Raw genomic sequence first — 23,949 nt, 5'->3', positions numbered from 1 at the left:
ACTGATTTCGTCATCGCTGATAAGCTCGGAGATAAGAGCAAAAAGCTTGCACTGACTCTGGCTGCATCCCTCTTACGTTCTGGGGCTATTACGTAATTTTAGGGCTGTTCTATACGGGACGTAGGTTTATTTATAATGTTTTTCTATTTCTATTTAATTTTGGATTTTTATGGTTAATTGTTCGCTCTCTTTTGAATTATGTTTAAAAACGTGAGAAAAACTTACCGTAAAATTCTTCCAGTTGATATGTGCTTTGAAATGCTGAAATAAATAGCAAAAATACCAACAATTAACAAGAAATAAATGCACTTTTCAAAGCTATCTTAAATGTCAGTTACAAATTCAAGCAAAGGTTTTTTAGAGCTGCCTCAGCACAAGATGCTCTTAATAAGACTTAAGAGCTTGCGCTCTTTTCTCGCACACACTCACTCGAAAGCACATACACACTCTCTTCTTTCGCAAACCAAGCTTTAGCCCAATGAATTTTGTGTACGATTTCGAAAGTATTTTTAAGAGAGACAAACAAATTTGCTTTGAGAGAGTCCAAACCAGGGCTCGACTGGCTGCTTGCGCTCATTCATACCAGGGCTGACTGACTGATCGGATACACAATATGCGCGCGAAATTTAAACTCATATTCAAATTTGTATTCTCCGACATCCGTAATCAGACAGCCACCGGTTTTCGTGAAATTATTGAAAATAGGAGACAGATTCCATTCGTTAATTATGCTATTTATTCATTGCTCAGTTCAGTTCATTAAATATAATCCTAAAAGTGGATGGAAATGAAATTGTTATGCTTACAAAAAACCAAAACATTCACTACTTATGTTATCGTTTATCGATTGAAAGATTATCTCCGCTTTAAGCTTGAAACTCAAGAGCGGGCTACAACGTTTTGCAACACGTTTAGCAGAGCTTAAGCTATGAATGCGAAGGCATGCGGTGGAGCTTTGCCTTTGAAGAATATCGTGTATCTTTCAATCGATGCAGTGAGAGAAATGAGGAGCTAATCGATGAATGCTCTTGCCATTGGCAGTTTCCAGCAGAACATTATTACCAGGATTTATTTGTTCTTCTTTTAAAAACTTAGTGGTTCATTAATTTTGTCTCCCACAGGAGGTCGGCTTTTTGTATTTTTCATAGGGTTTGTACGTCCTTCGACGAAAAATTTCTTCTTCTGCTTCTCTTTTTGCCTCCTCTCAGGCATGAGCACATTTTGAAGTGTCCCAGGGTTAAGGTTGCAAAATAAGGGGCCAGAGGCCTCGAAATGCCTTTCGCTTTTCCCTTCATTTCCTGCTGATCGCTGAAGCAAGAGAATGGGAATGAATGGGAAGCTTTCTGTAAGGTGGCGCCTCTGTTAACGATCGCTGCTGCTGCTGCTGCTGCTGTCAGCGGCCGACACTTGTGACGGGCACATGTAAGCGGCGGAATGTGCGACAAACGACAAACGACAGACGACGGACGACAGCTAATTGTTGATTTGGCGCGCGTGTTAAACATTTTTCCCACGATCTTCGCACATCAGCATATATGTACATATATGTATGTGTGTGTGCATATATTGGCAGCCAAAAATCACTTTGGCAAGAGATCTGCTCCATGGCGTGTGATCTCAAGATGCAGCATTTTGACAGAAGGCGACACTAATTGTGCGATTTAGTAATTTTTACATCTCCATCTGTCAAATCTGTCCATCTTTTCAATTAGCCTCTGCTTTAACGATCTTCTCCACGTTCTGTATGTTCTCTTGCAGCCCCCACGAACTTCAAGAGCCTCTGTCTGCGAGCGGAAGTGCTCCTCAAGCTGAATCACTATCAGAGTTCGCTGGCGGACATTGAGAATGCCCTGAGGACGCGCTGCACTTCGCCCAAGGTGAGTGGAAAGCCCTTCGAGACATATATGTGGCTGCTATAATGAGGTATTATCGCTTTTCCGTAGGCGCACTACTTGCGGGCCTTGGCTCTGAGTGGTCTGGGTCGACTGGAGGATGCCTTGTACAATGGCTTCTTGGCCATTTGCCTCGACAAGAATACAAATCTCAGCAATTCGGAAATATTTCAACATGATCTCGCCAAGGTAATGAGAGATGCATTAAAGTTCCAAGAGATACCCAGATACCAACTAACTCGAATTTCCTTCAGATACTGCAACGTCTCCTGGCCCAAATGCCCAAGAATCGAGTGTCGATCGGTCAGACGGCGCCTCCGGTGGTCCGCAGCTATGCCACCAGCAGACCCGCCTATCCCCTGCTGTGGGAGCAGGTGCGTCGCCGCAGGAAACAACTGCTCCACCATCACCATCTGCACCACCACCACCATCACGTGCATCTGGACGATGTGGAGGACGAGTTCGGGCACTACGACAACTACATTATGGCTGGGGACGAGATGGAGGAGGAGGAGGAGGTCGAGGATCCCTCCCTGATGGAGGGCAGGGATCCGAGTGCCATGCATCTGAATGGGGACTTCCTCTTCCCCAGTGCCCTGGACTTTATGGACCATCAGCGGCACGTGTACGAGCAGAAGCAGTTCGATCTGCAGCCGCGTCGACACGGAAACAGGAAACACTGCAAGCGGAAATGGTCAGCGGCCATGGATTCCCTCGTCGGGGGAGGAGGAAGAGGAGGGATGCCCGATCAGGAGGATCGCGTGGATCATGTGGATCATGCGGCAGCGGAGACTGAAGAGAGTCGCCGATGTAGTCGACTGTTTGCCAGCGTCCTGGAGCGCACGCAGCAGGAGCTGCAGCGACTGAAAAGTGAGTACAAATAAGAGAGAGAGAGAGAATTCTGGAGAACCCTATCTAACCCTCCATTTGTTCATTGCAGAAGTCGAAGGATCGCTGCAGGCGCAGGCGGTCACTGCAGTGGCCGATCGACTCCTGATCGATGCCAGCGACTTTGACTGCGTCCTGTGCGGCCACACGCTGTGGAGGCCGGTGGTGACGCCCTGCGGCCACACCTACTGTCTGGTATGCTTGGATCGTTGCATGGATTACAAAACCTCGTGTCCATTGTGCTTGTCGCCACTTGTGGAATTCAATGTCAATGCCAGTGCCAGTGCCAGTTCCAGTGCCAGTTCCAATGCCAGTTCCAATGCCAGTTCCAGTTCCAGTCAAAGTCAAACTCAAACTCAAACACACAGCAATCTGTATCAGGGCTCATCCTCGCCAGTACCCTTTGCGCTGGCCAAGCGGCCAGTGACCAAATTCCTAGAAGCCGCAATGAAACGATTCATTCCAGACCACTACGAGGCCCGCTTCCGGCAGGAGATCGACGAGGAGCCCTCGGTGCCGGTGTTCATCTGCACCGCGGCCTTCCCGGCGGTGCCCTGTCCCCTGTTCGTCTGCGAGCCCCGCTACCGCCTGATGGTGCGGCGCGCCGTCGAGTCCGGCGACAAGACATTCGGCATTGTCCAGCCGAACAGCAGCAAGTCCCGCTACTATGACGTGGGCACCATCCTGGACATCCGCGACTGCGTCCAGCTGAGCGACGGCCGCTCGATCCTCAGCACGATCGGGTGCAAGCGCTTCAAGATCCTCGCGCGCAACGAGAAGGACGGCTATGAGACGGCCAAGGTGGAGTACATCTGCGACGAGCCCATAGCCGAGGAGCAGGTCAAGACGCTGGCCAGCATGCTGGGCCTCGTCCTGGCCAAGGCCATCGGCTGGTTCGAGAGCCTCAGCACCGAGCAGAAGCACGAGATACTCCAGAGCTATGGCCAGATGCCAGCCCTCGAGGTGAATTGGGAGCTGATCAGCGATGGCCCCGCCTGGGCCTGGTGGATCATTGCCCTCCTGCCGCTCTCCCAGCAGCTCAAGGTGGGTTCGCAGCCCTTTTCTCCAGCCTTTCCATCTCTAATTCCCTGTGTTTCTCCTCTTATAGGTGGACATTCTGGCCACAACCTCGCTGGAGAAGCGCCTGAGAGCCATCGAAAAAACACTCGATTTGCTGCACGATCTCAGCCATCCGCAGCAGGAGCCGCACCACCACCACCACCACCATCACCACCAGCAGGCGCCGCAGTCGCCCCACCAGCAGCCGCACGACCTGAGTGGACTGGATCTGGACTGCGAGGAGCAGGACACGGCCTCTGCGGCGGCGGATGAATGCTGCCTCTATGCGGAGGCCGCCGGCACTGAACCTCACACAGACGAAGAGCTGCTCCTCTAGGGGAGGAGGTCGAAAACAAGAGATATATAAGCTTAAGCTTAAGCATAAGATATACTATACATACTATACACTATATAGACGAGTGTGTAGCTATAGGAAAGATTAAGAGGTAGAAGCGGGAACCGAGAACCGAGAACCGAGAAAATTGTAAATTGTGTGTCTAAAGCCATTTCGTCGTTACATGTTAATCCTAGGGGCCAAAACCGAAAGCGAGACAACTTTAGAAGAACCAAAATTATCACTAGATCAGCAAACATAATCGATAGATGTATATGTATATGATGTGTACACAAGTCTGTATAGAAACCCCCTGAAATCCCTGAAACGACCCCCAAGAACAACCCAGTGAAACAATCAAAAGTTTGCTTTTGGCTTAAGCCCATAGCGCCTGCCCCTGCCCCAGCCCCAGCCCCTACCCCCCCACAGGTCCTACTACTCTTCGAACAACAACAAACCACATTCCACAAGTCTTTCAGATACGTTTGCCATACCAAAAAAAAAAGATACAAGTCGAAAATCAATTGTGCATTGTATAATCTTCAACAAACAAAAACAAACTCATGGTTTCTACAAACAAACAAACAAAATACACAAATTTTAACTAAATATTTGTAGTAAAAGTAATTACCAACAATTCAAAGGCCAACAAACATACACTGAACAAAACAAAAGCGGGACGACAAGAAACAACCAACAAACATTGGGGAAACTTGAAACTTCAAAAGGAATCGTCAACTTCTTTTCATTTACTCTTTTTGTATAAAGCGGCTGGAACTCTAAGACAATCTGCAATATTTTTTTGATATACCTAAAAAAAAAACAAGAAAACAAAAAAAAACGAAACTAAAATCTAAAAACTAAAAAATAAAAAAACTATATACAACAAAAATAAAATACGAAACTAGAGACTAGTTGAAAAACCCAAAAGAAACGAAACGAATGGATTGTAAAGATTAAAAAACTATTTTCGTTGCCACAAGAAAATGAATTCAATTTCCCTGTAAAGCCCCACACACACACACACACACACACACAAACTCTCTCTCTCTCTCTCTCTCAGTCTGTATGACTATTTCTCTCTCTCTCTTGATTATGCTCTAATGATACCTACACACACACACACACACATACACACACCTATATATACGCTATATATATTCTATATGCTAACTGCTTCATTCTGTATTTGTATCTACGGCCCGCATTCCTATCGAAGAAACGACTTTGATAACACTACGCTACGACTTTCTTTCGTTCTACTTTCACCCTCGCCCACGCCCACACCCACACCCCTTTCGGTTACTCTTTTCGATTATTCTGTAACAGAAACCCCCCCTCTCTTTCTCTCTATAAAGCAAATCAATTTTAAAAACAAAAATTTGCTTTATCCCCCTGTATATATTCGATTATCCGTAATGCAACATCCCTAAAGTATCCCTAAATTATATATATGTATGTATATGTATATGAATGTTTGGTATGTATTTCCTCTACTTTAGCGATAGTACACGAATTTAATTTTCAGCTCAACACAAAAACAAAACAACAAACAACAACAAACGAAAACGAAAAATACCAACTTTTGTCAACTAAATATTTATGTAATTTTGTACAACAAATAATAATAATATTTACGAGTATATACCACATCCAAATTAAAGATCATTTTGTATTTAAGTTTAGAAACTAAACGAATGAATGGGATACCATACCCTACCCCCTAGCCCCTACACAAACAAACCCCAAACCCCACAAACGACCCCCTCCACAATATGGCAAAATTTTTTGTGTCTAAAATATTCGAAATTTTTGTAAAAATTGCTTAAGATTAAATCTGCAACACTTTTTTCTCCATGTTTTTTTTTTTTTTTGTTCTAAATATATATTTTTTACTGGTACTTCCTTATTTAATAATGATGTAAAATAAAAGTGGACAACAAATTCATAAAATGTCAAAAATACAAGAAGCAAACTTTTATTTTGTGCGAAGCATTCAGGGGAGAGATGGACTCTGAGAGTAGGGAACGGGGATGGTTTGGGAGAGGGTACGAAACTCCCGCCGCACCCCCTGAACCATGGTGAGCAAACCTTGGCAGATTAAGGGCAGTCCCATCCGGAGACTTGGATGAATTTGGACAAGATCCGTGGTTTGGTTTCGGAAAGCTCCGAAATGTCCGTGAGGAAAGGGGCCGCGGGAAGCTGTGAAATTTGGGAGCAAATACAAGTGCAACTCTCTTTTTGCAAGAATGCAGGTACGAGTTGGTTAGTTACGTATAGCTTATAGTCTTGAGTCCTCAGACCGGAGACCTTATTTCCGAGGATCCTGAGGACTACGTCGACTCCACCCTTGGCTAGGAGGAGGTGGTGGAGGTCTATCCGCGGAGTATCATTGACATTGCTGAGGTTCATATACACCATTGTTTTATCAGGGTCGCTTTTGGGGGACTCCAGCTCCTCCCCGACTTCGATGGGCCTGAGACGCCTGAAAATGTCAGATGTAAGGGGGGGAATCCATTGTGATATGTCTGAAATTTTTCCTTGAGAGCAACGCATTTTTGAAGGAGGAGTAGAATGCTCTATATCCTGATGGACTGGATACTTAAAGTAAAGAAAAGAAAAGCAACACTCATTCTTTCATGGCTTTCAAAGTGCTTGCGAAAATCTAGGCCAAATGGAAAAACTGAACTTCAGATATCACGTAAACACCTATCGATCGTGCTGCACACCTCTCGATATTTGCATAGGCCTACATATATATCCTGTCCATTGCATAGGAGCTCGATAAATACAATTCGATTCAAATGGAAACACGGGAAAACTTGTAGATTCGCTGCAGAGTTACGTAAGCATCTGATAAATATCCAATTTCTAGTGCAAGCGGTTCTCCAGAGTATCAGTACGAGTACGAGTCCGAGCATTAGGCAATGGAATTGCACAGCAATCGGATATGCTGCTGGCCCTGTGATGCTCTGATGCTAGCGGGAGATTCTGCTTTCCTTGAGGAAACTGCTGGGTCGTACACCCATGTATGTACGAGTATGTCAGTTACCCAGTTGTCTGGAACTCAAATCTTTATACTTATGAAATATTCATAGGTTAAATTTGCGTACGCAGGAAATGTGCACACGCTAGACGCACGCGGATACCCTTTACAGAATATCATCTAGAATGTAAGTAGATTATCCATCCATGTTTTATTATTCCAAAACTGTAGGCTTCCTGCCATGAAAACTATTTCACAGAAGTATCTTTTAGGCCACACAACTGTTTGCTAAGCAAATTAAAGATATTTGAATACAAAGTTGGTCCCTAAAGGGGTTCCGATTTCGCATAAAAGTGGACCTATGCCAAGAACCCGAACCCGAACCAATGGGCCAGACCTTGAACTTAAATCAATAGGAAACAAAACTGCTTTTCTCTGCTTGAAGAACGTCCCCCCCATATAATCTCTAAAGGCATACCAGAAGCGCACACCGGGAATCTATGAAAAATAGCAGACAACAAACAAACCAAACAAAAAAAAGAAGAAGCTTAAAAGAAAACTAAATATTACACTAGAGAGAACATGGAACAACCCCCTCTGTATGCGCTAATAGTTATCCCAGAGAGAGAGAGAGAGAGCGACAAGAGAGAGACGATGCCACGATACATGTAAAAAGAACTCAACTCAATCCGGACTCGCGATCGGCAAATGTGAAGTGCATTGCCGTCGTTGAGTGGGTTCTGGGGGAGAGACTGGGACTGGGACTGTGACTGAGACGAGACTCCACTCCACTGAGACTCTACCCCGAGTAGCTCAGAGTGGAATGCACTATTAAATAATAGCACGGCAGGGGCGCTCGCCAATCAGTCAGTCGGTCATTCAGGTAGCGCTCGGAATATATCGCGTATACGCCCCGGCCGGCAAAGTCGCTCAGGTTTCTCAGGTCTCTCCCGCTCTTTCTCTCGCACACTATCAAACTGAGTGTGTGTGTGTGTGTGTGTGTGTTTGTGTGAGAACGTTTCTTGGGGCCTGGGAGCCTCTCGCATTTCGTTGCATTTCGCAGTTTTCGTTTATCCACTGGTAGTTTTTCTGCCTGCCTGCCTGCCCCGTTTTTGTTTGTGTATTTTTTCCCTGGGTCTGGGTCTGGGTTCTGTGTTCTGTGTTCTGTGTTCTGGGTTCTGGCTCTATGGAGCTTAGAAACTGCAGTTCCCGTACCGCCGTACCGCCGTTCAGTTCGATTCCAACACGCGCAGCGACAACGAGCGGATCTCTTTCTCTCTCCCTCTCACTCCCTCACTCACTTACGCTGAACTACCGCCTGAATACGGTTTCCGATTCGCCCGGTTCGGTTCAGTTTATATTTATTTTTGAAGCGTGCGGCGCATGCTTTACCCAGTTATTTATTTCTTTCTTTTTTTTTGGTATATTACAAGTATTTATGCGATTTAGCAGCGTCTGACGTACATATGCTTCCACTTCCACACTGTCGTTGTCGTCGCCGTCGCCGTGTATTGTCTCTGGATCTGTGGATCTCTGGGTTTTTGTTCTGGCTTTCTGGATTTGCTTCTGTGTCTCTCTGTCTGTAACCTGATCGCAAATTACACGCTTTCGACGTGGTCGCTTCTCGTGCTGCAGCTCGGTTTTTGGTTTATTTTTTGTTTGTTTTTTTTGGTTCTGTTTCTGGGCGAATTTTTGGTTATCATCCCCCCACTTTGCGCTTCTCAGGAATCTTAAATTATTTTTTTTTTGCTGATAATGCCCAAAAAAATTGTTCGACAAGGAAAACGTCTGCAAGAAGGTGGAGAAACATCCGAGAAACGGGAAAAAGTTCAAATATTATGTAATTTTTGAAGTGATTTACAAAAGTGCTGTAATAATGGCTATGAAATAATTCGTCAACGAATTATGTGTAAAGTGAAGAAGTGATCGACAGTGATCGATGTTGAGAAATCGAATGAATATAAAAAAAACGCATGAAAATACGCAGAAAAAAATGATAACAAATAATTAAATTTTCAAAAAAATACCAAGGAAACACCAAAAAGGACTCCCGTCGATCGTCCAATCGTCAAGCAAAAAGCCATTAAAGTCGATACCAAAAATTATGGCACTACGGCCCATAAAAAGGGTAAAACACGGGGCAGCCCAAAGAGCAGCTTAACCAAACTATAAACCCATTAATTAACTAAGCTACTAATTACCAAAAAAACAAAGTGTTACACCAAACAAATCAGCTGCCATCAGGCGCCAGAAACTGCTAGAAAATTGGGTGGAGTGTGCGCCATAAAATTAAAGTGAAGTGAAACAAAAACCAACAAGAAAATGCATAGGCAGCAAGCAGCAAGCCCCAAGAAAATCTATTAGAGAAGTGCCCTGGCCAAAAGAAGAGATAAGGCCGGGCCGCACCGAGGCCGCATACTGACTGAGAGAGAGAACTGTTGTAAACGAAAGTGCATTCAACCAAAAGTTAACACCCAAATTATCTGGCAGTCGTGTGCAGGTGAAGGGAAACAGATCTGGGTTCGGATCTGCCAGGCTCTGGCTATGGCGCACAATGTTATTATTATAGATACAGATATACATACATATGTATCTATGTATCTATGTATGTAGTATATAAACATTGATACAATCCACACGAGTGTATGCAGTTTTGTAGTGGCGTTTTTTTCATTGTCAAAGTAGTGCCTCTTTTTATTCCCGCCATTCGTCGTGTCGTGTGCCAGGGTACATGGGCTTTGGGGGAAAGGGCAGAAGAACAGTACATCTTTTGTTGATCAAACATTTGGGGAACATCTTAAGCTTGGGACCACGTATGGGACCACGTATGGGACCACGTATGGGACCACGTGATTTTCTGGAAAAGCGTTCCCCCAGGAAACGGAAGGACTTCGATGGGGCCTCCCGTTTTGCGCATTTTTCGTTCATGAAATGTCAATTCCAGGTACCCACGTAGTCGCAACAATCGATGCGTTTTTAATTTGTTATTTTTGTATTTTTTTTTACTTGTTGGCTGACAAGTCTCGGACGCTCGCGTCGCGGGTTTGCGTCTTTTAAACGTCATCGTCAGCGTTTGACTGAGGTCTGAGGAGCACTCGCTCCGTGTGTGTGTGTGCATTAGTGTGTGTGAGTGGCACGGTTGTGTGAGTGCGCGTGTGCATTTTGTGCAGCTGTATGCGATCATGCGGCAGTCACACAGCAGTTTCCCGCTCTCTTTCTCTCTCTCTCTGTAGCTCGGCGAAAAAGCGTTGTTTCAATTGACAACTCAAAAACTATAAACAAAAGGGAAACGTTTCAGTTGATTCAACTTCGACACCGGGGCCTTGCATACAGCACAAGACGAGGCTTAAATAATTCCTAAATAACATTCCAGCCATTCCGAAAAGGTGCTCGGTATTATTTGCGGTTTGGCGGGGCGTATTCTTGATTTTCGCCTGTACAAAATACACTTTTTGTAATTATGATGCGATAAGCAATTGAAAAATATCATCATAAATGTTTTGTTGTGATTTTTATACACAGAGAAAATGAAGGAATGTCGCGGAGAGAGGAGAATTTTGTTGAGTTTCTATGTAAAGACGCCTATCTATGCATTGTTTGGGATTGACATTCATTCAATGTTTCCAAAGATGATCGTATGCTAAGATTTGTTAGGTTTTAGAAGGGGACTACTCTGTTCTGTTAATGATGTTCTTCTCTTGAGAATTACTCCCTAGACAGAATCCATAAGCAATGATGAGTTGGTGGAGGAGTTGATGATCTGTCGATGAAGTGCTCATTGCATCTGTTGATTTATTAATTGATGGAAAACCCTCAAACGTCAAGCCCCAAAATCGGTTTCAGTAAGTCCCTAGCTATCGAGAATCAATTACAGTTCTCGGAAAAACATAAACTGCTTGAGAACCGGTTAAATGGAAAGGCCTTTAACCCTATCAACTGAAAAATCAGTACACAAATAAACTATATACTTAAAAAGCGACTTATAGATAGACAGAGATAGAGAGTAAGAGCGAGGGAGAGGGATAGGGGGATAGTGGGATAGGGAGAGCCTGTCTAGCAAAATAAATCAATGAACGGCAATTGGCAAGAGATAAAAATAACGAAAATAGTGAACAATTTAATTAAGTCAAGTTTAAAGCAACAGACAGCTTAAAACGAAAGAGACAGGGACAGAAGCTGGACAGAGACGAAAAATATTACAAGTCAGAGCTTTGCGAAAAGGCGGAACGTCGAGGAAAGAAAGCGAAATAGAAATAGTGGATGATGGCTGCAAAAAAGAATGGGAAAAAACAGCAAAAACAACAACAACAAACGGCTCATATGAGTATTGGGTATTATCACACACACGCACACACGGAGACAGAGGCAGCAGCAGCAGCACGAGCAGAGACACAGATACATGGACACTATGCTGTAATCGTCGCAATGCAATTAGCATTGGAAGCAAAAGCTCAAGTTCACTGACAAAGAAATCAAACACTCACACAGAACGAGAGTCAGGGACAGAGAGGGAAACACACAGAGAGCGAGAGTAGGAGAGTGAGAGAGAGGGAGAGCTAGTGATAGACAGATAGAGAGGGACACACGCATGCACACATGCACATTCCGGGTATGCGATAATTTTTGTAACCGAGCGAAGCTTTACAAATGCAATCAAATGACGTTAGTTCCCCCTTCAGACCCACAGAGCGAGATAGCGACAGCGAGAGAGAGAGTGTCGGCGGGAGAGCAGGCCCGCTCCACAGATAGATAGATAGAGCGTGCAAGTGGGACAGCGGAAGGGAGAGAGAGAGAGTGAGCTTACTCGTGAGTAGGTCAGTCAACGATCTTCGGGCCGGACCGGGCCTGGCCGGGTTGAGTAAACTTGCCTTGCCATTGCTCTGCACTCTGCAGTCGCAGTCGCACTTAGAGCTCCCCCCGCCAACCGGCCAACCGACCAACCGACCAACCGACCAACCGACTTTCTGAGCTTTTTATTTGTTTGCATTTTTCTACCCCACTCATTGGCTTCCGCATTGCAAATAAATATATAGTACATACAATTAAATAACAGCCAGAATGCTGTCAATGCCAAATGTTTAATCTGTCAGCAATGAGCGGGCTTTCTGCAGTCGATGATAGATAGTTCATTGAATTGTTTTGTAATTCGAGTTTATCTCGTTTGGGTGGTGAGCGATACCCGGATCGCTTAAGAGATGTATAAACAGAAGAGCGGGAACACTTTGATCAGATATCTATTTCTTTAGACGCTGTGAACAGCGGACAATCGATCTGCATTCGGTTTCTGGCATTTCTCTAACTGCTTGACATGAAACTCTGAAACCTGGCTGCCCTGAAACTCTTAAACCTCGCTTTTGTAGAAATATGAAAGCAGTGGCTGTGAGACTGCTATCTGCTTGCCATGAAATTCTTAAACCTGGCTGCCCTGAAACTCTAAAACCTCGCTTTTGTAGAAATATGAAAGCGGTGGCTGTAAGACTGCTATCTGCTTGCCATTAAACTCTGAAACCTGGCTGCCCTGAAACTCTAAAATCTCGCTTTTGTAGAAATGTGAAAGAGGTGGCTGTGAGACTGCTAACTGCTTGCTAGGGAACTCTGAAAGCTGTCTGCTATAAGCACTTACAGCTGGTTTCTGGGGGAAACTAGTTTATTCCTGAGCCGTCAGCTATTATGTAAATACCATTCGCGAGGCAATAAAATATTGAAAGTATTTGCCATTTGATCCATCCCTTACCCACACATTAAACCACTCAAATGTCAGTTAATTGAGGAATCTAGCACTATAAGGATTTCTATATATGCAGCCTGGGACTTTGATGGAATATAGTCTAGAAAGAACACAAGATTAAAACATGCAGAGTATTTTACGTATACTTCTTTGTAAGAAGATCTGCTCTCCTCCAAATGAATATATATTTGACCCAATAACTGCCACTAATGGTTCTATAATCGAACGCGACAGAGTTGGCAGTAGTCCACATTCCTCAGCTTAAAGGCAACCCCTTCAATCATCATAATACCCGACACTCTATCGCTGTGTCTCTACCTTTTCGCTCTAAAGCCAAACCAAAACCAAACGAACCGCACTAATTGCAATACGAGCCATTAAACGAGTCATTGGCAATTATATGCTGGCGGGCTGGGCTCTGGCAACAGTTTGAGCCACCAGCGGGGTCCGAGGCCAAAGCCAGAGCCACAGCCAGAGCCAACAGCTACTTACGGTTAACCAGCAAAACACTTGGCCAACAGAGAGACGGGTGGCAGGGCAAGGCCGGGCAGGGCAGGGTACTTGGCTTTGATGTGTGGCGAGTATTTAAAATGTTTGTGTGTCCCTTTGGTGTGGACATATGGGAAATTATGAGCTGCGTTTGGGGTCTAACCGGATTAATTACAGCTCCTGCATGCCGACAAAGAAGCGAATATCTCTCGCTTCCGCTCCCGCTCTCGCTCTATGTTTCTGTATTTGCGTTTGCGTGTGTGTTTCTGTGTGATTTTAAGCTGCTTTGCAATTTTAATTAAAGGCTGATTTTATCCTGGATTTATGAACTTTAAATTGGTCCAACTCCGACGTCATTGGCTCGTGTTGTTTGTCGACATCGAAGAAGGTTTCCCTGCTATCCCGTGCCATTGGAAAACAAAGTGCATTTCAGAGGCTTGCAAGAACCTTTGACATTTTGATGGAAACGAACGAAAGTTTTCAAGTTTCTGTTGAGCAAGAAATTGCTTTCCTTTCCTTTACTTTCCACGGAAGCCCTGCAGCTGCAAGCCTGGCAATTAAAACGGAATAATTGTGGAATAACTGTGTGCAAGAAAATCATTTTATGCAGGGCAACAGAAAAATCCACCTCCGTATGCGAGACTATGGAAAAAATGGAAAATGAATATGCAAAAAAACGTGTGCAATATGTAAGCGAATGTGTGGCTGATATATAAATAGGGCTCGGTGGGGTTGTGAGTGTGGGTGTGAGTGCGAGTGCGGGGGCACACGAGGCACAGCCGCGTCATGAGGCAATGTCTATATACAGCCAGGCAATTGGCCAGCTGCTGCTGCTGCTGCCACACATCTACAACAGCCATGCAACCACTCCGGCAGTTCGCCACTCAACCCCTCCATCACTTCTGGCTAGTTCCTGCCCCACCCCGCACCACCGCACCACACCACACCCCACCCCGATGGCGACTGGTTGTTATGGCATTCGCTGTACGCATTTTGTAACATCACAAAATAGCGTAGCATACATTTCAGGGGTTGCAACTGTGCAACACGCCAAACCATGGCAGGTTCGTGCAACGATTGGGGCACGCCTGGCTGGCAGATTGGCCGCCTGCCTCGGCTCGTGTCGGGTACGGGGCGCCTGCGCAGGCGCGGCTTATTGTGTCTGTGGCATCTTATGTAATTCTGCCTGCCACAGAGCAGCGGCAGCGGCAGCAGTGGCAGCAGTGGCCGCAGTAGCAGCCGCAGCAGAAGGATGCTGCTGCTGCTGCTGCTGCCACCGAGTGAAACTAGACCCAAAGTGAAAACCAAAGCCGAAACAGAAACTCAACTGCACTTGTTGCTGTCGGTCCGCGTCGTGGAGCAACATTAACTCGAAAATCCGAAAGAGCGACGGCAACGACTCGGTGGAAACACTTCCAAGGCGCTACAAAGCGAAGGATATATAATGGATATTTTTTTTTTAATTCTTTCAGTTGATCAAAATGTGGCACACTGAGCAAGTGGAAATCAATTGTTGTGCGAACATAACCTGAGCCAAAACTTGAACCCAGACTCCAGCGAATAAACATAATCAGAATAATAAAAAACTATGTGAACCAGAAACTAATTGTCGCATTTGTGTGCAAGTCTTCAATAGAAGTTCGGTTCGGTTTTCCCTCCCCCCTCCCAACCCCCTTTGCCTCATCGTTCTGTTCTATTGCCCGCTTCTGGTCGTATTTAAAGATTCGTTCGGTTCAAGGATTATCCAGTAAATACGAAAAATGGACGACGAGAGCGATGACAAGGATGATACGAAAAGGTAAAAACCCTTACACATTACTCACTCTCACCTACGCACCTACGCTTAGACACACCCACCCATCCACCCACGCATTCGAATTCCTACGGATATGGAGTACGGGACGGCTATATGTATATGTATAAATAGATACTCGTGCAATCTGCAAGTGACAGATGACGAACAAGAGAACACGCCACAACTCAGAACAGAACAGTACAGTATGCCCGGGGAAGAAGTGAAATTTATTTATTTCTTGACAATTTTCTTTGAAATTTAGTCACCAAATAAAAGAATAATTGTCTCTAAAGACCATGGCTGTCGTCCGCTTTCATTTCTGGTCATCCTCCCCACGGATCCCCCCAATCATAGGAAAACAGCAGTTGAGGGCCCACTGGGTAATAAGTGTAAGAAAAATTTGTAACTCAAGTAGCCAATGCGCCTTCGTACGCTTCTGTGGTAACCCGAGTGCCGATTCAATTTGTGCAGACAATAATTAGTTTTTCTGTTGGCTCTTTACTCGATTGAATAATAACCGAAATATGTGCCGAATCCAGGACACATATCTGATTGCAGTTCTTGTAAATCTAACAAATTAGTAATGGAATATCCACAGAGCGATGGGGATCAATAAAAGATGATATGTAGATACAAATAGCTAAAAGCAAGGCTTCCCAAGGACTCATGGGACAACTTTGAGTATATTAAAATGCGGCTTAACTTAAATTTTATATATAAAAGACTAATGAGAAGTAAAGGATTCTTTAGTCTGGAAAGAACTACCGCCCAACCGACCGATTGGCGCTGTCGCATGACAACCGAACCGATCGCGTATCATTATGCTGGAAAGACAGATGTTAGACTTATATTCGAGCAAAATTCTAACATAGCTGTCTTAAAGAACAAAGCATGCATTCGAAATACAAACAAATAGTGATACTAATTACGAGCATGATATGTAGTATAGTAAAAGTAAGTAAGTATAAGTAACATAAGTAAGTAGTATAAGTAATTTAATAAGAGAAACGCGATCGTAGATATAATACGGTAGAAGGAATTATAGTCCGAGCATAATACCCTAAACGGTTCATGCAAGGAACAATTTGATCTACAAAACGGAAGGGACAACGATGTATATTTTCGGCTGGATCTAAAACGAATCGTGAAGACAGGGGTATCTACGTCACCAGCATCCTTGATACCCGGTTAACGCCACGCAGAGCAAAAAGTAAAGTCCGATACTCAACGAGGGGGAACGTTGTGAGTTGCTGCGGACACCGCAACTCTACGGTTATACCCGATACTAAGTCAGTATAACTCCCCTCCGGCAGACGCCGCTAATATTAAACGACACGACAAAGAGTGCGTGCGAAAGAGACAGAAAATCAGTCTGAGCGTCACGTCGGGCGCTGCGTAGCCACTGCAAATTGATTTGTTCCTATTGGCTATAAAAATTATCTGATCTGATCCAGATTTAGCAATCTGATAGATATAGTCATTATCTATGATTCTGCGTTTTTAGTTTTCTCGTATCCTCAATATTGTGGATGCAACAGATTTTCGTCCTTTGTGTGGGCGGAAGGGGGTGGGGCGAAATTTTGAGATACACGTTTTATAGTAAAATCTAATAGGAGTGCGGATACCAAATTTGGTTACTCTAGCCTTAATAGTCTCTGAGATTTTTGAATATCCCCAGATTTTCGTCCTTTGCGGGGGCGGAAGGGGGTGTGGCGAAATTTTGAAACAAACTCGTCTCGGTCCGATATATTAGGAGTGTGGATACCAAATTTGGTTGCTCTAGCTTTTGTAGTCTCTGAGATCTAGGCGCTAATGTTTTACTCTAAGCAAAGCCGCCTATGCTACGTGTGTGTTAGAGAGAGACAGGGCGAGAAAAAATGAAATTGTTTTCTTGATGCTGGCTATAATAATAATACGATCCAATTCAGATTCCGCAGTCTTAAAGATATGGTCATTCTCTACAATTCTACGTTTTTGGTGTGGATGCCACAGATTTTCGTCCTTTGTGGGGGCGGAAGTGGGCGGGGCGAAGTTTTGAAATATTTTTGTAGCAGTGACATATCACAGAAGTCTGGATCCAAAACATCGTTGCTCTAGCTCTTATAGTCTTTGAGCACTAGGCGCTGAAGGGGACGGACAGACGGACAGACGGACAGACGGACGGACGGACAGACAGACAGGGCTCAATCGACTCGGCTATTGATGCTGATCAAGAATATATATACTTTATGGGGTCGGAAACGATTCCTTCTGGACGTTACACACATCCGCTTTTACCACAAATCTAATATACCCCAATACTCATTTTGAGTATCGGGTATAAAAAGAGTATTCTATTTGTGGTGACAGTGGATGCGTATAACGCCCAGAAGGAAGCGTTTCCGACCCCACGATATAGAGCTATAGACCTCATTTCGATAGAGCCATGTCCGTCTGTTCGTCTTTATGAGCGTCCAGATCTCTGACATTATAAGACCTAGAGCTACACTGTTACAAGTGTATTTCAAAATGTCGCCGCACCCCCACAAAGAACAAATTCAAGATACGAGAGAACTAAAAACTCAGCATCATAGAGAACAACCGTATCTAGCAAATTGCAGAATCTCTGTCAGATCGGATCATTAATGTAGCCAAAAGGAACACATAAAATTGTAGTGGCTACGCAACGCCTTCCAAGCGCTTACTCACGCCGTCTCTTTCACACACTCTTCGTCATGCAGTGTGCGCCCTCTGGCGGAGGGAAGCCGTACTGACTGAGTATCGTTCCTGCTACCATAGTAGAAATGGGTTCAGAAAACTAAATTGGGGTCTACTATGAAACTAGGGTAATTCTCACAAGAGAACCACCGCATAGGGTGTAAGGAGCCAACAGGGGGCTGGACGCAGAGTGTAAGATCATCCGTAAGTGGCGTAGATGGCTGCCCTGTGGTACTCCAGAAGTAACCTTAACTGGCGAAGAGAGGACTCTTTGAGACCTGGCTCGAAGATAGCCAGAAATCAATTTCAGGAGATAGGGCGGAAGCCCTAAATGGTCAAGACATCACTTTATTTTAATCTAATTCTTAAGTATAGCCTACACAAACTATAATAAATTTGTTCTCCTTACCCAACGTATTCCAAACCCTGTGTGAAAATATTCAAAAGGCCAGAGACTATAAGTGTGCCAATAATTACAATTTATCAGAGATTTAACCTGGAGTCCCCTTTCACCGTACAAAATACACATAAATGTCCAAACTCTGCTTAAGAACTCCTCAACTCAAATAGACTTCCAGCTGTGTTCCAGCTTCAATTGACTCCAAAAGTAAATTCAATCTGTAAGCCGGGGGGGATATTAACCGCCATGGCATACGAGTACCAACTGTCCAAACAAAGTGCCCGATTAACTGACAATTACAGAACATTTAACCAGAAAGAAGCCACATGATGACAGACAGGCTAAGGCTGAGGCTGAACTCCACACATTAATATTAGCCAGTTTTCGACATGCAAATGTCAATGCCAGAGTGAAAAAAGTTAACTCTAGCGCAACAAATGGAAAGTGACAAAAGGTGCCCCGACCCCTGACCCTTTTTTCCCTTGAATACACGTATACGTATGCATGAGGGGAGATAGCATATGGGCATATATGTCTAATCAACGCCAGACAATGCCTCAATGGGACAGGCACACGTGGGGCACACAGCGGTCGACTCACCTGAGGGTTGCAAGCCTGACCCCTTGCGGGGATTATTATTAGGAAACACAAGATTATATACCCGTAGATTCTAAATGGAGGAGGAGGAGGATGATGATGATGATGATGAAATGAGTACCCGCAAATGTTTATCATGGTTTTTTTGTGTAACTCGCAGTTTCCTTTGCAGAAAGTCACGGAATCTGAGCGAGAAAAAGCGACGGGATCAGTTCAACTCTTTGGTCTGCGATCTGAGCACCCTGATATCCACCTCCGGTCGGAAGATGGACAAGTCGACGGTCCTCAAGTCAACCATTTCATTCCTGAGGAATCATAATGGTAGTTCAACTGATTTCAACCAGCATATTGTATTGCCTATTGTATGATGTCGAATGTAACTCCTTTCAAACAGAGGCCGCGGACCGATCCAAGGTTTTTGAGATACAACAAGACTGGAAGCCCACGTTTCTGAGCAACGACGAGTTCACGCACCTGATGCTGGAGTCCCTCGATGGTTTCATGATAGTCTTTAGCAGCTTGGGTGCTATATTCTATGCCTCGGAAAGTATTACCTCACAGCTGGGCTATTTGCCGGTAGGTCTTTTACCCGTATGACTATTATTGACAAATGGGAGAAACTTACCGATTTGAATCTTTCCAGCAAGACCTGTACAAAATGAACATCTACGATCTGGCCTATGAAATGGACCACGAGGCCCTCATGAACGTCTTCGTCAATCCGCCGCCTGTGATCGAGCCCCGGCAGACGGAAATCAGTGCCAGCAACGAGATATCCTTCTACAGCCATATTAGGCGCGGCGGGGTCGAGAAGGCGGATACCAACTCCTACGAACTGGTTAAATTTGTGGGTTACTTTCGTAGGTAGACGTGCAGCTGCAAAGGTCTGCATCTACTAATTCCACTTACCCCTCCATGTAACAAAAGGTAACGATCCCAACACCTCGGCGGGCTCCCGTTCCGCAAGTCCGAGCGGCAGCCAGTCTGCGCCCGTCCTGCCGCGCATCTTCCGTGAGAACACCAGCGTGGAGGTGGACCGAAAGCTGGTATTTGTGGGCACGGGCCGCGTCCAGAACCCGCAGCTGATACGCGAGATGAGCATAATCGACCCAACCAGCAACGAGTTTACTTCGAAGCACAGCATGGAGTGGAAGTTCCTGTTTCTCGATCACCGCGCGCCCCCAATCATTGGCTACATGCCGTTCGAGGTGCTGGGCACCTCCGGATACGATTACTATCACGTCGACGACTTGGACAACATTGTGGCGTGCCACGAAGAGTGTAAGTTGCAATTTTTTTCACTTTTTCACTTTTTTACTTTTTTTGCGCGTGCACCTGCTGCATCCTTGCATTTTATGCGCCAAAAATCGATCAGCTCCTTCGAAAATGCACCTCTGTCAAGTTGGCAGCCCTTGACTCGGCCGATGAATCGCAATCCTCACTTAAAACACACTTTAACCATGAAAACTGCTACTGCAGCTTCACTAAAAATCACCTGAGCCATATTTTCTATGCTCCTACTCAGTGCGTCTAACAGGAGCGGAAAAATCCTCCGAATAAGATTTCGGTTTCAAACGTTTTGTCTTCCGCGCCAATCCGTTTCTGCCCTGCCAGCAAACAAAAGCGATCTGGCTACGCCAAAATTCAATGGCGGCTGCGACTGGCAGGCTCTTGACCTGTCTCTTGTGATTGGTTGCTAATGATTACCTTCGCATTATGGCAAGGGTCTCTATCCTGCCCTTCAAGCGAAAAACGGGCCAGGGCATATCTGGTTAACAAATTGCAAAGCTTGAACGCTTATATTCCCACAACCAGCTGTCTTTTGTTTTGACTGCGATCGAAGCGATCTGGCAGCACCCAACTGTAACCACGTGTTGAATGCGGCTTAATAAAAACAAAAGCATTTAAAACAATATTAAAAGGATATAAACTTATGATTGGACATCTCTTTCTACACTCGAAGTTGACGATTCAAAACTTATACTAAATTCTTTACCCTCCTCTCCAGTGCGACAAACGGGCGAGGGAAAATCCTGCTATTACCGCTTCCTTACCAAGGGCCAGCAATGGATATGGCTGCAAACGGACTACTTTGTAAGCTATCATCAATTCAACACGAAGCCGGACTACGTTGTGTGCACCCACAATGTTGTCAGCTATGCGGAGGTCATCAAGCACACTCAGAAGGAGCGCCAGCAGGCGAGCAGCAAGGACTGCAAGGCCCAGACCTCGACGGCCAGCAGCAGCAAGCCGGCGACGGCCACGACAACGCTGAGAGACTTGGAGCTGGCCAATGAGAATCTGGAGAGTAATCTGCTGGACAATAGCCTATCTAAATTGACCAATGAAACGGCTGCCACCTCACCCGCAGTGGAGTCGTCACCCATGTGGTCAGCGACGGTGACGGTAGCGGCAGCGGCAGCATCGGGCTCTTGCCAAGCAAATCCTCTGAAAATAGCCAGGCCCGCCTCGAGCTATAGCAACATTAGCTCTACGGGTATCTCGCCAAAAGCCAAACGGAAATGTTACTACTACAACAACAGAGGCAATGACTCGGATTCCACTTCAATGTCTACGGAATCAGGCACCAGCAGACAGTCGGGAGCCAGCAGGCACTCCGTGTTGACGCATGCGAGTTCGGTGAGTAGAGCGTGAAGTAAACTTTGATTTTCTTTTACACTGGCCATTGTATCCTTAGCAAAGTCAACGACAGCGGTCACAGCTTCGTGATCACAGTCAAAGTCATAATAATAACCATCACCAGCAGCAGCAGCAGCAGCAACAGCAGCAACAGCAGCAGGCGCAACAACAGCAGCAGCAACAACATCTGCAACACCTCCAGCAACAGCAGCAGCAGATCCAACAGCAGCTGCAACAGAACGTGGGGCCGCCCAAGCTGGTGCCCATGCTGCCTATCGGACCCGCACAGATCATGGCAGGCAACGCGTTTCCGCAGTCCCCCTATCCTCTGGCCAGCCCCCAGCTCGTGGCGCCTACTTTTCTGGAACCGCAGCAGTTCCTGGCAGCCATACCCATGCAGCCAGTGATAGGGCCGTTCCCGGTGCCGCCAGTCCCTGTCCTCTCGCCGCTGGCTGTGCCGAATCAAGGGCAAGGGCAGCAGGAACTACTGCCCGGAAGTGTGGTGATGACGCCGACGCAGAGTCAGCTGCAGGATCAGCTGCAGCGCAAACACGACGAGCTGCAGAAGCTGATAATGCAGCAACAGGACGAGCTGCGGATTGTGTCGGAGCAGCTGCTCCTAGCCCGCTATACGTACTTCCAGCCCGTGGTGCAGATGGGACTCTCACCGGGCAACATGGCACCGGGCAACATGACACCGGGCACCATGACACCGGGCACCATGACACCGGGAACTGCAATGCCCAATGCGGCGGGTGCCAGCGTTCAGCAGCGCGCATTCAACTTCTCAAGCACGAATGCAGTGCAGCCGCATTTCAATCAGTATGGATTCGCGCTGAACTCGGAGCAGATGCAGAACCAGCAGGACCAACAGATGATGATGCAGCAGCAGCAGAACCTTCACAGTCAGCAGCAGCATAATCTCCATCAGCAGCATCAGAATCAGAATCAAATGCAGCAGCAGCAACATCTTTTGGAGCAGCAGCAATTGCAGCTGCAACAGCAGCAGCAGAACGAAATGTTGTCGCGCGAGGACATAGAGGACATTGATGCCTTTCTCAATCTGTCGCCGCTGCAATCTCTCGAGCCTCCAGCTGCACTAAACTCTAGCCACAACAACAACCATCCCAGCTTTAACAATGGCAACGGCAACAGCAGTCAGAACATCATCGGCCACAACAACAACAACAGCAGCAGCAACAACAACAACAACAGCAGCTCGACTGCCCCACAGAATCACAACGAAGACTCCTTGTTGTCGTATATGCAGATGGCCACAAGCCCTTCGGTCAACTTCCACATGGGCATCAGTGACGATTCCGAGACGCAGAGTGAAGACAAGATGAGGATGGGCAGCAGCAGTAGCCATCTGCAGCTGCAGCAGCAACATCTCCTGCAGCAACAGCAACAGCAACAGCAGCAGCAGCAGCAACAGCAGCAGCAGCAGCAACAGCAGCAGCAGCAGCAACAGCAGCAACAACAACAACACCAGCAGCAGCTACCAGAGTCGAGCAGCTTTTACCATTCGAATCCATTCGTCGCCCACCTACAGAATCAGAATCAATTGCCAAACGACCTGGAAATATTGCCCTTTCAAATGTCGCAAGAGCAATCACAGAATCTATTCGATGCATCAAACACAGCCCCTGGCGGAAGTCAATAACACATGTGGAACCCTAGTTCGTAAGCTCCTATAAGATTCCCCCCCCATCCCCTATACGAGTATCTTGTGCATCTGTGTATTAACTAGCTGTCTCTCTATCGAACTTTCTCGTGGAACTCCTTTTGGGACTAGTTGTAGATCTCAACAGACTAGGTATTGTTCTACTTATAGATGGATTTGGACTACATTGTGTGTGTGTGTGTGTGTGTTTGTATGTATGTATGCACGAATAGTAACGTTCTCAAAATATGTATCCATAAGTCAATTTTTTTGCTAGCAAGTAGGAAGAAGTGCCCATCGTTTCCATAAGCCACCATTATCCAGTAAGTGCCATTGCGGCGCAAACAGGGATCTCTGATATTTAATCGAACCTTAAACCCTAAAACGTACGCCTAAATTATTGTAGATAACGATTTAAGCATTGCTAATCCAATTTTATATCATTTCCAAGACTGGGCTTCCCTACTGAAGTCAATTTATTGTTTAAGATGCGATATAGATGATAGATATCTAAAAACTCAGGTTGAGACTGCAACTGACATTTATTCTGCTGTGAGCATATTCCGATAAGTTCTCCTCATGCCAGAGCTTTTCCAGCAATTGAAATATACCTATGTACATATAGAAAATATTGAACAACATATTATATACAATTCTGTTGGAAAAGCTTGTCCGAATATGTTTCGATCTTCAGCTTTGAACTTCCACACGCAGCCAAACCTTGTAACTTATCTTAAACTCAACTACAACTACCTTAATAACTCTAGTTAATTAGTTAACT

General features: G+C 45.5%; 2 protein-coding genes across 4 annotated transcripts in view; both read left to right on the top strand.

The window, feature by feature from the left end:
• The window catches only part of LOC108153045, a 30,109-nt gene extending 24,343 nt beyond the window's left edge, over positions 1 to 5,766 (top strand). Inside the window, exons 3-7 of the mRNA XM_017282807.2 lie at positions 1,759 to 1,877; positions 1,944 to 2,081; positions 2,147 to 2,762; positions 2,833 to 3,824; positions 3,889 to 5,766. Of these exons, the coding sequence (XP_017138296.1) occupies positions 1,759 to 1,877; positions 1,944 to 2,081; positions 2,147 to 2,762; positions 2,833 to 3,824; positions 3,889 to 4,176 (2,153 nt within the window). The 3' untranslated portion in view covers positions 4,177 to 5,766. The remainder of the gene's footprint in view (positions 1 to 1,758; positions 1,878 to 1,943; positions 2,082 to 2,146; positions 2,763 to 2,832; positions 3,825 to 3,888) is intronic.
• Positions 5,767 to 8,137: 2,371 nt separating this feature from the next.
• On the top strand, positions 8,138 to 23,398 carry LOC108165370 (circadian locomoter output cycles protein kaput). Of its 3 annotated transcripts, XM_033386476.1 has the most exons (8): positions 8,138 to 8,502; positions 14,849 to 15,174; positions 19,026 to 19,186; positions 19,260 to 19,441; positions 19,509 to 19,725; positions 19,793 to 20,146; positions 20,874 to 21,505; positions 21,564 to 23,398. In XM_033386476.1, the coding sequence occupies exons 2-8, from the start codon at positions 15,137 to 15,139 to the stop codon at positions 23,166 to 23,168; spliced, it is 3,189 nt and encodes a 1,062-aa protein (XP_033242367.1). In that variant the 5' UTR covers positions 8,138 to 8,502; positions 14,849 to 15,136; the 3' UTR covers positions 23,169 to 23,398. The 3 variants fall into 3 exon arrangements, with proteins under 3 accessions (XP_033242367.1, XP_033242368.1, XP_033242366.1); XM_033386477.1 differs by lacking the exon at positions 8,138 to 8,502 and having other exon boundaries at positions 9,993 to 15,174; positions 19,038 to 19,186; XM_033386475.1 differs by lacking the exon at positions 8,138 to 8,502 and having other exon boundaries at positions 9,993 to 15,174.
• The last annotated feature ends 551 nt before the right edge of the window (positions 23,399 to 23,949 follow it).

Source organism: Drosophila miranda, chromosome XR, assembly GCF_003369915.1.
Source record: "Drosophila miranda strain MSH22 chromosome XR, D.miranda_PacBio2.1, whole genome shotgun sequence".
NCBI lineage: Eukaryota > Metazoa > Arthropoda > Insecta > Diptera > Drosophilidae > Drosophila > Drosophila miranda.
Note: the sequence above shows the minus strand (reverse complement) of the source record. Positions and strands in the feature narration are given on the sequence as shown.

Excerpts from the sequence above, each read along its gene's own strand:
- LOC108165370 (XM_033386476.1), top strand. The coding sequence starts at position 15,137 with ATGGACGACGAGAGCGATGACAAGGATGATACGAAAAG. Across the intron at positions 19,187-19,259 it reads ATTCCTGAGGAATCATAATG|AGGCCGCGGACCGATCCAAG; the intron begins GTAGTTCAACTG and ends CCTTTCAAACAG. Across the intron at positions 20,147-20,873 it reads TGTGGCGTGCCACGAAGAGT|TGCGACAAACGGGCGAGGGA; the intron begins GTAAGTTGCAAT and ends CCTCCTCTCCAG.